This window comes from Vespa crabro, chromosome 2, assembly GCF_910589235.1.
Source record: "Vespa crabro chromosome 2, iyVesCrab1.2, whole genome shotgun sequence".
Taxonomy (NCBI): domain Eukaryota; kingdom Metazoa; phylum Arthropoda; class Insecta; order Hymenoptera; family Vespidae; genus Vespa; species Vespa crabro.
The window spans coordinates 564649-578471 of record NC_060956.1 but is presented as its reverse complement, the minus strand read 5'-3'; the positions used below and the strand labels follow the sequence as shown (position 1 = coordinate 578471).

At 37.7% G+C, this 13823-nt stretch overlaps 1 protein-coding gene across 2 annotated transcripts in view; it reads left to right on the top strand.

The window, feature by feature from the left end:
* The window catches only part of LOC124432952 (mucin-12-like), a 38062-nt gene that overhangs the window by 22173 nt on the left and 2066 nt on the right, over window positions 1–13823 (top strand). The window contains exons 1-5 of one of the 2 annotated variants that reach the window (XM_046982343.1): window positions 2245–2454; window positions 6786–6906; window positions 7003–7365; window positions 7451–8497; window positions 8651–13672. In XM_046982343.1, coding sequence (XP_046838299.1) covers window positions 2392–2454; window positions 6786–6906; window positions 7003–7365; window positions 7451–8497; window positions 8651–13672 — 6616 coding nt within the window. In that variant the 5' untranslated portion in view covers window positions 2245–2391. Of the gene's footprint in view, window positions 1–2244; window positions 2455–6785; window positions 6907–7002; window positions 7366–7450; window positions 8498–8650; window positions 13673–13823 lie in introns of those variants that run through there. The other variant, XM_046982341.1, reaches the window with a different exon arrangement.

Below are 13823 nucleotides of genomic sequence, written 5' to 3'. Positions count from 1 at the left end.
GTATTTGATATGAGGTTGGAGATGAAAGCCGAGCCCTTGGAACGATCGATCCTCGATTCTTTTACTTCGCCTTAACTCTTTCTTAGAAGAGAGCTATGAATGGTAATGATAGCCATAGTTTTCCTTGTCCGTCAACGTGATAACACCAAGGGAAGACTTAATATGATAAGAAAAGAAGGAAAGAATAAAATAGACGAATGTTATTAATTAAAATATAGATTAGAGATCGCAAGATTTCTTAATCCATATCATCTATTAATTCCAATTAGATCCAGAGAATAATACCTATGATTTTTTCATACGCGTATAACTTTACTTACGATCTTTCGTACACCTTTTGCGAATTGATCGTTTAATTTCATTCAATTAAGAAATCTTTCGTGGCGAATAAAACGCACAGGAATAATAATAGCACGTGAGATGAAAAATTCTTCACAAAAATTTCGTTATGGTTACTTTGAACATGCTTGAAACGTAAATCATGCGATATTATTCGTCGACTCGAAGGAGATTCTCGTGAAACATATAATTTCAGGACGATGTTCAGAGTGACATCAGCGATGAAGTGGATTTTTGCAATACTTATATTTCTATGCCATGGGAAATAAACAGCCGCACGCGGAATAACAAGAAAACTAGCGGAAATTTTTCTAAGATATTTCTTAACACGTTCTCTTTCCCGTGTTACGATATTATTAAAGTTATCCAATTATCTCCCTAGGACCAGTTCAAATAAAGTCAAGGTTTACGATTTACATCTTAATTATGTAAGACGAACTCGAGTCCATCTCCAAGTTAGTCTTCATACTTCTTACATTTCTTTTTTTTTTCTTCTTTTTTTTTGATCCATCAGAACAAATTCTTCGGTTTCCTTTTATGATAATCGTCCCAACCAATCGTCTCCTATTACACGGTTTTTTCTTTTTTTCTTTTTTTCTTTTTTATTTAGCAAAGAAAATAAAAATTAATTACGCGACGCTTAATTAACCCATGAATTTGATAGTCGCAAAAATGTCGAAGACCTTGACGTTAATGCCATCCGTTCGATAGACCGGGTGGCATTCGTTAAACTTCGAAGAATAAATGATCGTTGCAAAAAATATTGAGAAATAAAAACTATTGAGATGTCATCTAACGTCTTCCCAATATTTGTTCTATTACAAGTGCATATATTTCATGGAAAGAAATCGAATGCACAGAATTTATCTATCTCCGATACGACGTCGTAGAAATAAAAGAGATTGTTCGTAAGTATTTCAATATCTCGACTACCATATACGGTATGGTAGTTGATTGACCTTTATCGATCATTACAAGCATTTAGCTCTTAATTGAGATACTACATAATAGCAACGTTCTAGACGATCTCTTTCAATCAACATTTTTGTTTTTCAATCGAAGGTAGTAGCTCTCTCTCTCTCTCTCTCTCTCCAAATGCATTAGTTCAGAGAAGAATGCGCTCTCGTTCAAAGGATAAAAGTGGAGCAAAAAGCCGATAGCAATTAATCTCATATGGCCTTGTATCGAGCAAGGACGAGTCACAAATTTCGATAGATTCTATCGGGAGGTCTATCGGGTGATTCATCGTACGATTCATCATCGTTGTTTCTTCGCTGAAACAACAGCGAAATGCATTTATAAATATATCACGTCGCGTCTTCGCACGTTCATCGCCTAATACGAATTAATAAGGATTTTGCTAACAGAATAATGTTTCAAGATACTTTTTTTTTTGTTACTATCTGTGATATTCCCTAGAATACTGAAACATTTATCGACTTGATAGATCGTCGTAAGAGTCGCTACATACTAACTCGCTAATTGATGTATTAATGATGCCTTTTAAAAAGAAAAAATATATATATCACGATGAGAACGAAATCGAGCCAATTGGAAGGATAGTGAAACGATTTCGCTTATGCGATTTGATAATAAATAAAACGTGAAAAATCAGCAGAATTTACAGGATTGAAATTACGCTAGATTTTACTTCGAATCTTTTTAAATGTCATTGAAGGGGTGTGGGAGGGGGAAGACAACTCATGAAGGTGAAAACGACGAAGAAGACGAAAAAGGAACTAAAGAGTCTGGTGAGATGGTGGTAGTGGCAAAAGAATGGAGAGAAGAGAGGAGATACAAGGAGGATGGGTATCAAGTTGGTCGGTTGGTCTGGTAGACGATCCCCACCCTGTATAAAAGGCTTCTTCGACTGGCGACGACTTCAGTCTTTCAGTTCGGCTGACACATACACTGTGTACTAATCCGAAGATCATCTTTCGCCGAGGCTGAAAGAGAGTCTTTGGTATTGGCGCGACAACGAGGACGAAGGATGCCTTGCCAATAACAGGAGGCAACAGTACTGCAGGATTCTCGGCAGGATTCTCGGCAAAGATGCTCGGCAAAATGCTCGCCAAGATGTGCCTTAGCCCTACGACCTTTGCTTTCTTCACCCTGGTACGTCCCTTAGTCTACGAAAACTTCAACGTGGATGAGCCTGCTACTACTCGAGGCCAAGTGCAATCTCATTTCTTATGTGAAAAATTAAAATTCAACAGTTTCGATAGTGCGCGTCACTTTCAGTGATCACCGATCGAACGTATTCTTTTTTATCTCTTTATTTTTTCCAAGAAAGTGCAAAACGATCGATATCTCTTTTTAAGTTTATTTTTCTTTTTCCTTTTGTTTTCTTTTTTTTTTCAAACTTCAAAGCGACTTCGAAAGCATCGTCTACGAGAATTCATAAATTCTGAATAGAGGGCGAATGGACCTTGAGAAATTCTTGAAAATAGAGCAAAAGTAAAATAATCGATCGAACACGGTATAATTACTTAGCAATATACGAACGGTTGAGATTACATACGCAAATATAACGATGATACGTGCTTACATCTACGCTCGTACGTGCGCTGGTTCGCGCGACAAAATTCCAAAGGATTGCGAAATTGGCGGAGCATGTCGATTCGACTGCAAATAGAAAATCGCAAAAATCGATTCGACGAAGAATTAGTGATAGAGAAGAGACGATTCCATCTAACGTGGAAATCTTAATTTTGATATATGAATTTAAAAGAACAAATCTAGGCTTACGATCTTTCGAAAAGATACATTGATATAATCTTTCTTTTTTTTTTTTTTTTTTTTATAATAATATTATCTTATATAAATTAATATTAATTTGAGTCGAAAATTTTACGATAATACGCATAAAAATCGTCAAGCGTTTCATTAGAAGGCAAATGAGAGATCGTAAAAGTGACTAGTCCTGAAAGTGAACGTCACCTTTCATTGATCTTGACTTCCATTCATCGAAGCAACAGCTGCACTACATTTCATTCATGATTCTTCAGCGACGCGTATCGGAGCACTGTTACAAAGGCCAAAGACATAAACGTCTCGGTTATATGCTCGGAAGAATATACGTACACTCCTTAAACCTTGAACTTCTATTATCAGTCGACTAACATCTTCAGCGATAATTCCTTCAACTCGCAATACCTTCGTAATTTTCTCCATTGTAATTATTTCTTTTCTTTTTCTTTTCTATTTCATTTTTTATTTCAATTTTTTTATCTAAACACAATCGATTAAATGGAACACAGTTCCATTTATAGGAAAAATATTGGATTTTCCCTTATCGTATAATTTGTTGATATAGGCAACGAATGAATTTCAGTCGATCATTCATCTGTTATTATGGATATCTGTTATCTTTTCCTTTTCTCTTTCCTCCTCTTTCCTGTTTTGTTACGTATCGTTCTCGGATTTCACGTAAAACAATCTCGATGGTAAAAGTTTCGTGGAACTAAAATAAATATCGATGAGTTTAATGACGAAAAAAGAGAGTTTTATGTGGAATGAGACAAATCTAGATCGAAATAGGAAAATTCTTTTCAATTCGATGTCATATCTGATTATCAAAGTTCTATTTAGAACGATAACAAAGTATTTACAACGCGTTACAATGATATTCATTTAAATGAGACGTCTTCCAATTGAAAATCCAACAATGATCGATGACTACCGGTCAAGCCGTCGGATCTTTTTATCTCGGATCTTCCGAGAGACTATCTCTCGATGCAATCCATTTATACTCTTTATACATCTGAGAGAGATAAAGAGACAGAGAAAAAGAGAGAAGGAGAGAAAGAAAGAAATGCAACGTTTAACGGTACAATACGGCCGGTTAAAAATGAAGCTCACTATCAGTTAATTTGTTCCGCACCAAAGCGTCTCCCAGCCAGCTGTCATTGCTCGTTACGCGCATCTTTGACGGCGAATAAGTGCCCAATTTATGACTTGTCAATTTTCAAATGACAATTCGTATATAATTTTTCATTAGTAAATTCATTGGACGTATTAGGGATTACCTTGTAAAAGGTCAGGAATTCAATGTCGATTTTCCATTATTATCGCGCTTATATAAATGCAATACTTTCCTAATAGTCCCAGATGGAATAGAACTCGTAGGTTGTAAAGTCGTGGATGAGTAATAAACTAAAGGACCTTATGAGAAGTTGAAATAAATTTATTTAACGCGTATCGCATAATATGCGAACGATTACTTTTCACGTTACATCAACTTTGTAGCGTAAAATTACTTTTACAGAGATCAAATGTACGGCCTACATTCCGCTGGTTATTCTCGCTGTTTAATAGAGAAAACCGCGAAACTCCACGAATACGGCTTAACAGACATCTCGCTCACACAATTCTCAACGGGGCCTGACAATGAATTTTTCTACATTCTACAAAACCAGCTTTCTTTCTGCAATACACCTTTTCTCTGTCGCAACGACGCGACAATAGACTTTTCAGACGTTCTATCGATTCTTAACGGATGATTGACTACATAATTAGCATTACTTTGATGTTTATAAATCGTTCGATAAATTATTCGATAAATTTATTTTACATATATTTATATATATAATGTTTAAATAAATAGCGCGGCTCAACGACGCGACGAAAAAAATTCATTAAAAGGAAAGACCCGAGTAAAATCTCCCTGTAGTATTATCAATACAGTGAGATAAAGAGTAAATAGTACAATGATACAATAACGTTAACGTAAGACTATCTCATATATAATACAATGAGTTAATCAATTATCTTTTTTCTACGATTCTTTTTCTATCCTTCGTTCACAATCCATAAATATGATTTTATCAGGATTAAGAGAAATGATCTAAAGTTCCAAAAAGGTAGGAAGGAATTTGAAAAGAATCGAGCAACGTCTCGATAGTCTCGTGCAAAGAACCCGGAGTCCAAAAGTAGACGCTTGAAAGAGACAAACGATCATGAAAGAAACGATCTTGGCCTTTACAGCCGTCGGCAATATCGACGGTTGTTCCATTACACAACTCATTGGTGACTTTCACCAAAAGATGATGCGTCGATTCGTCTTTTCCGATGCTCGAGTCGGTACAATATTGGTAATCTGACCGGTAGATTTGCTTGTAAATAATTAAGATGATATGAAAGAGTGAGAATGAGAGAGAGAGAGAGAGAGAAAGGAAGATCCGGTTTGAAGCTAACGAATGATCGATTTCCATAAAAAAGAAAATGAAAACTAATTTGATGTCGATCGATCGACATGTATACTTAAACGCATCCTACTTCATTACTACAATCGAAGATTATGAAACGATGTTTTATCGATTATTTTTCTTTCTCGATATACTTCTCGAATACTTATTTGTACCTTTCCAATGCTGTTATACCGTTCGCGTAATATAATTATATTATCGTTATTAATAATTACGTCAAAAGTAGTCACGTGGAGTAGCACGCGACGCAAGATCCGCCTATTTTTTTTTTTTTATTCCCCTTCTTGAACAAGCGTATAATTTAACGTTCATCGACTTCTCGATAGTATCGACGCTCTTCTTAAATAACAGCATACAAGTGGTCTTCGTAATGGGAGAGGGGAAAAACAAAAAAAAAAAAAGAAAAAAAAACTTCCGTTCGAAGAGAACAGTCGTCCTTGATATCGAGCGCAATTAAATTCTAAACATTATCTCATTGTTATTGAACATTGTCCTCCCACATTATCAATTTCTGGCTTTACGTATATGGCCCAATGAAGATCTCCGTATCCTCAAGGGGATCTTACTTTCCCTTTTCGTAGGTGGAACAACAGAATCGCTGAGATCATCAACCGCTCACACGAAAAAAACGATCTCAAGCTGTACTATACAACGAGACGGACACGTGTCAATTTCAATGACCTATAATATTACGCTATAAATTTTAATATCAAGCTAATACTAGTAAATCTGCGTGTAATTATTTTGTCTAATCGAACATCGTTTTGTATCATCGACAAAACTAAACATGTTACATTTGCATCGCGAAAAGAAATATCGAAATTTTCCGGAAAGTATTACGTGAAGTATCTCGCGTTACTCTCCCTACTCGTTAAATGTTGTAACGCCGAAATAACTGACATTAAACGAAACGAATGAGTCTGAAAAATGAAGGATGCTCGCTTATAGGTGTCATATACCTATAAGTTGGATAATATAAGAATCCACAGACTTTTTCAACGAATTCACTTTCCCTTCATTTTTAATCCTTGACGAGATTGCACATCACGATAAGAACTCTATCGTTTTCGAAATAAAACATCAAGTGTTACATTGGCGACAATAAAAAATTGAGCTTCTTGTAAATTTTCCTATTCCATTCGGTAATACATTGACGATCGAAAGTGGATTAAAATTCCAAAACTCTAGATATTAATTGTACGACAAAGATTAAACATAGAAAAATATCTTTTTCCAAAGGTTATTACCATTGTAGTCTCGCAGTTCACACAGTTAGAAGAAAATAGAAAAGGCACGGAATTAATTTTAGACATTAGTGATGAACACAAGGCTCAATATTTAAATCAAGATTTTTATTCAAGTAAGTAATAATATTTAAAAATAAAACTATTTATAAAATAACAATGACGTCATTTTCTTGAGGAAAAAAATTTAAATTAGAAGCACCTTCTTTCAGATGCATATAATTACGGTTATGAGGTGAATCCTAACGGACAATTTCATCACGAAGTGCATGGACCAGACGACATTACATATGGATGTTACGGCTATGTAGATCCTTTTGGAAAATTAAAAACAACATTTTACATAAGTGATGGATGGGGATATAGAGTAGTCCACCCAGGACAAAATGTCGAACTATTTTTTCACGAACATGAACGTCATGAGAATAGTCAATCTCATGAGCATGATAATGACGATCATCATGATCATCACGGCATTCTAAGAGCTTGGGACAAGTTACATTTTCCATCCATATGTGCACAATTTGAAGGAACGAATACTAATCCTACTGTGATACCACCATCAAAACCAGAAAGTAAGAAACTTTTAAACAAATACTATCTGGATATAAGTATTAATATTGTACAAATTATTTCATAACCTTCATTTTGGGTATGTAGCACTTGGGGCCCCAGGAATTCCTGGAATACCTAAATATCCTGCCACTCCTGGTACACCAGAAACACCACCTCGGTCTGGATACCTCAGAAAATCAGAAACTCCTACGATTCCAGGAAGATCAGAATCTTCAACGTCGTCAAGAACTCCTAATCTTCCAGGAAGACCAGGCACACCGAGAACACAGGAAACACCATCGTATACTGAATACTTTGAAAAGCCCGGCACACCAGAAATTCCTAGGCCCTCGAACATTCCAGGAAAACCAAAAACTCCTGACATTCCAGATACACCATCACATCCTGAATTCCCTAGGAAACCTGCAAGAGTAAGGATGTCTAGTACTCCAAGCACACCAGAAAAGCAATATTATCCGGAATATCCTAGCACATCTGGAACATCTGTTACTCCAGGAAAAGCATTCCAACCTTCACACCCTGACATATCCATTACTCCTGTCATTCCAGAAAAACCATCCCATCCTATGCAATCAGATACTCCTAGTATTTTAAGTAGACCAAAAACTCCTGAAACTTTTGTTACTCCAGGCACATCAGGAACACCGTATTATCCGAGCTATCATGAAAGATCAAGAACTTCTGACATTCCAGGCATAATAAGAACACCATTGCGTCTTACGTACCCTGATACATCAATAACTTTTGGTACACCAGATAAACAAGACACTCTTGGTCCAAATTCATTCGGAATACAATTCAGAAATCCTGGCACACCAGAGACTCCTGGAAGTCCGGGAACACCAGAAACGCCAGGAACACTACCGCAACCTATATACCTGAACACAACAAGAACTTCAAATAATCCGGATGACAAAGACAGTCCTTCATCACCTTCAACCTCTACCGCATCAGAAGTTTCGAATATTTTAGGCGTAGTAGATAATTCTGGAGTAGAAGAATTACCAGCTTCTCAGCAATTAGACGCACCAGGAACATCATCGCAACTTGTATCCTCAGGAATAATGCTTCATCCTACCGTACCATTGAGTTCTGCGTATTTGGATGCAGGAGTGGTTTTTAATACTCAAGGTATATTAGATCCTCAAAATTCACCCGATCTTCCTGTACTAACTCGAATTTCGAACTTTTTAAGTGAATCAGAATATTACATATTAAAAACACCATCGAATCCTTCAACTCCTGGCACACCAGAAATAATGTACTCGAAAACATTTACCACAGACTTTTCAGATCTATCATCACCTTCTTCACACTCTAACATGACTGACAATATTATATTAACATCAGCAAGCTCACAATTACCATCTTCTGAAATTCTTAGCATTGCTGCAGCAACAACAGGAATTTCTGACAGTTCAAAAAAACCAAAGACATTTAAACAGATAGGCACTTCTGCAAACCCAAGCACTTCTGCATACCCAAGCACTTCCGCATACCCAAGCACTTCCGCATACCCAAGCACTTCTACACATCCAAGCACTTCTACACAAGCAGATATTTCTGAACACTCTAGAAAACGTACGTGGTCACAGGTAGTTGCATCTCCTGAAGAATCATCCTATTCTAAAATTCCTAAACAATGCAATAAAAGTACTCAAACAGTCAAAAAACGAAAGAGACCAAACGTAAAAAAAACACGTAAAAGACCCAATAATCAATCTAAAATAGTATCGCATAATAGAACCCACTCGCAGTCTACATATTCTGGTATACAATGGACTTCTGGTATTATGGCAGTACATGGCATGCCATCGACTTCTGCGACTTCTAGTGGTTATAGTAAGCAAGACATTAGAACTTCGAGTACTTCAGGTGCATCAGACAGTCCCACAGATCAATCATCATCGTATTCTTTAACCCCAGATACACAACCAAACTCACAATCAGCATCATCTTCTAAAATTCTTGCCATTGTCAAGAGAAAACGAGAAATTCTCAATATTCCTAGATTTCCTCGCAGAATAAGAAGACGATTCTATACTAACATCTATGAGAGACCAGAAATACCACTCAGCCCTGAACAGGAAAATATTCCAGAACAACATAGCACATCAGAAATAACACACTCTGGCAAACCATTAACTCCAAACATTACAAAACCACTAGCAAGAACATCATCTCTTGCACATTCGAGCACACAAGAAATATCATCATTATCTGGCACAGCGGGGCCTTCTAGTGTTCCAACTGGATTACAAATTAGTAAATTACCCAAAAACCGTAGTAGAGGAGCTTCTAATTCTGCGAGACTCCATCGTCCTATATCTATTACCGTTTATGAAATAGGTAAAGATGATCTTAAACATACTCATCCATCAGAAACAATACAAAATACTTCCCTTTCTTCATCTACAACAGATCCTCCTGCACAGTTTGCCATACAAAGTACTTCTCGTACCTCACGTAAATTAGACTTCTCTAAATACGTTGGCACATCAAAAGAAATATCATATGATGAACATTCTCGCATACCATCGCATTGCATTCGTGATATTGCAAATACTCAAGAGAGACTACCATCTTCTGCACAGTCGGGTGCATCAGACACACTTTTTCCACCTGGACACTCTGGCACACAATCGACTCCTGTTATTGAAGAAATCCCAGAACAACCAACATCTCTTGCGCATTTGGGTACAAGAATAACGCCAGGGCATCCTGTAAACCCTGGCACATCAGGTATACAACCGCATTTTCAAGCCTCTGGAACACCAGGGACTTCTAGTTTTCCAAGCAGTCCTACAGATCCTAGACAATTGGACATACCAAAGATTATTGTTACTCCAAGTACTCCACGTAGTCTATATTTTAAACCTTCTGCCACATCAAGAACACAAACATATTGTAAGGATTTTAGAATCGCAGGGAATGAAGGATCACGTCGTCCTATGCAGATTGCCTTACAAAAAATATATAGTAACTTAGGTAGAAAAGCCATTCTTAGACATACTAACACATCAGAAACATCAGTAAAAGCGTCAGATACTTCTTCTTCAGATAAAGCAGGCTCTTCTGAATACATTGGCATATTAAAAGTGGCTGAAATACCACCGTCTTGCATTCATGATATAGCAAAAATCCCAGAGGGACTATCATCTTCTGCACAATCGGGTGCATCAGAAACACTTATCCAGCCTAACATACCATCGACTTCTATTATAACAGAAACTACAACAATAACGTCATCTCCTGCATATTTTGCTGGACCAAAAACAACATCGCCTCTTGAATACCTTGGAATAACGTCGACCCCTGATATTGTAAAAACACCAGCAAGAACATCACCTCTAGCACATTCGGGTTCACCACCTTTAGCAGATTCGAGTTCACCACTTTTAGCACATTCGGACTCACCACCTTTAGCACATTCGGATTCACCACCTTTAGCACATTTGGATTCACCACCTTTAGCACATTTGGATTCACCACCTTTAGCACATTCGGATTCACCACATTTAGCACATTCGGGTTCATCAACTTTAGCACATTTGGGTTCACCAACTGTAGAACATTCAGATCTAGCACCTCCAGCACATTCGGATTCACCACCTTTAGCACATTCGGGTTCGCCACCTTTAACACATTCAGATCCACCACCTCCAGCACATTCAGGTTCACCAACTGTAGAACATTCGGATTCACCAAATTTAGCACATTCGGATCCAGCACATTCGGATCCACCACCTCCAGCACATTCGGATCCACCACCTCCAGCACATTCGGACTCACCACCTTTAGCACATTCGGACTCACCACCTCCAGCACATTCGGACTCACCACCTTTAGCACATTCGGACTCACCACCTCCAGCACATTCGGATTCACCATGTTCAGAACATTCGGATTCACCATGTTCAGAACATTCGGATTCACCACCTTTAGCACATTCGAATTCACCACCTTTATCACATTTCGGTTCACAACCTCCGGCACATTTGAATTCAACATCTGTAACACATTTTGGTTCACACCTTCTAGCACATTTAGGTTCACCACCTCCAGCACATTTGGGTTCACCACCTCCAGCGCATTTGAATATATCACAAACACCATCGCATCCTAGATATCTTGGCATATCTGCTAGTGTAAAAACAATAGTAAGAACACCATCTTCAACAGATTTGAGTACACCAAGAACATCATCACACCCTGAATACCCCGGCATATCATCGACTCCTGGTATTGTAGAATCACCGACAAGAAGACAACCTCCAACATATTTGGCTTCACCACCTTCAACACATTTAGGTTCACCACATCTAACACATTTGGGTTCAGCACCTTCAACACATTTGGGTTCACCACCTCCAGCACATTTGTTTTCAATATCTCCAATACATTTGGTTTCACTATCTCCTACAGATTTGGATTCATCATCTACAGCACATTTGAGTACACCAACAACACCATCGCATCCTGAATACCTTGGCATATCGTCGACTCCTGCTATTGTAGAAATACCGACAAGAACACAACCTCCAACACATTTGGGTTCACCACCTCCAACACATTTGGATTCAGTACCTCTTACACATTTAGATTCACCACCTAAAACATATTTGGATTCACAACCTACAACACATTTGGATTCACAACCTTCATTACATTTGGGTTCACAACCTTCATTACATTTGGGTTTAGCACCTCCAGCACATTTGGATTCACAACCTCCAACACATTTGGGTTCAAAATCTGCAACACATGTGGGTTCACAAGCTCCAACAGAATTGGGTTCACAACCTCCACCATTTTTGTTTTCACAACCTCTAACACATTTGGGTTTAGCACCTCCAGCACATTTAGATTCACAACCTCCAACACATTTGGGTTCACAATCTTCAACACATATGGATTCACAACCTCCAACATATTTATTTTCACTACCTCCAGTACATTTGGTTTCACTACCTCCAGTACATTTGGATTCACTACCTCTTACACATTTGGGTTCACAACCTACAACACATTTGGATTCACAACCTTCATTACATTTGGGTTCACAACCTACAACACATTTGGATTCACAACCTTCATTACATTTGGGTTCACAACCTCCAACACATTTGGGTTTAACACCTCCAGCACATTTGTTTTCACTCCCTTCAATACATTTAGTTTCACTACCTCCAGTACATTTGGATTCGTTATCTCCAGCATATTTGAGTACATCAAGAACCCCATCGCATACTGAATACCTTGGCATATCGTCGAATCCTGCTATTATAGAATCACCGACAAGAACACAACCTCCAACACATTTGGGTTCAGCACCTCCAGCACATTTGGTTTCACTACCTCCAATACATTTGGTTTCACTACCTCCAGTACATTTGGATCCGCCATCTCCAGCATATTTGAGTACAACGAGAACGCCATCGCATCCTGAATACCTTGGCATATCGTCGACTCCTGGTATTGTAGAAATACCGACAAGAACACAACCTCCAACACATTTGTGTTCACCATCTCTGGCACATTTGGGTTCTCTACCTCCAGCACATTTGGGTTCACTACCTCCATCACATTTGGGTTCACTACCTCCAGCAAATTTGGGTCCACTACCTTCAGCACATTTGGATACATTAGGAACACCATCGCCTCGTGTAAACTCTGACATATCAAGAAAAGAACCGCAGTCTCCATACCCTGGCACATCTGAAACTTACAAATTTCCAGATAGTCCAAGACCGCCTAGTCAATATATTATACCAGGTACTTCTGATACTTTAGATACATCTGGGCACCAGAATGACACATCAGAAACGCAACCGTATCCTGTATATTCTGAGACCCCAGAAACTTATAATACTTCAAGTAGACAGGACATTCCTGGGAATCATGGTACATCAGAAACACATCCTGAATATCATGATACATCTGATATTCCAAGTAGACAAGATACTTCTGAATACGATGATAATTCTGATACCTCAAGAATACTAACGTATTCTAGATATCCTGTCATACCTAGGCCTACTATCTCTCCTGATAGACAAAGACCTCTTGAACGTGACAGAACAAGAACTTCTTTAAGTAGAGTAGACAATTCTGGATATCGTAGAAAATCAGGAGGAAAACAACATGCCGAATATTCTGACACGTCAGAGAGATCTAACAGACCGAATATACCATCCTATCCGCCTTATCCACTACATCTAAGTTATAATGGATCTCTTAGATACCCGTCAGCTTATCCTAGGATTTTGGGAACAAACGGAAGACCCGGTTTATTTGGAAAGCCAAGTATGTATTATTTTTTTTTTTTTTATATTTAGAAATTTAATATTATCTAATATTTTAGGACTTAAAAAATTCATTAAGATTTATATATTTGTAGTATAAATTGCAATTAATGAAATAGTATAATGAAACTTTATATTTAAAATTGAATACA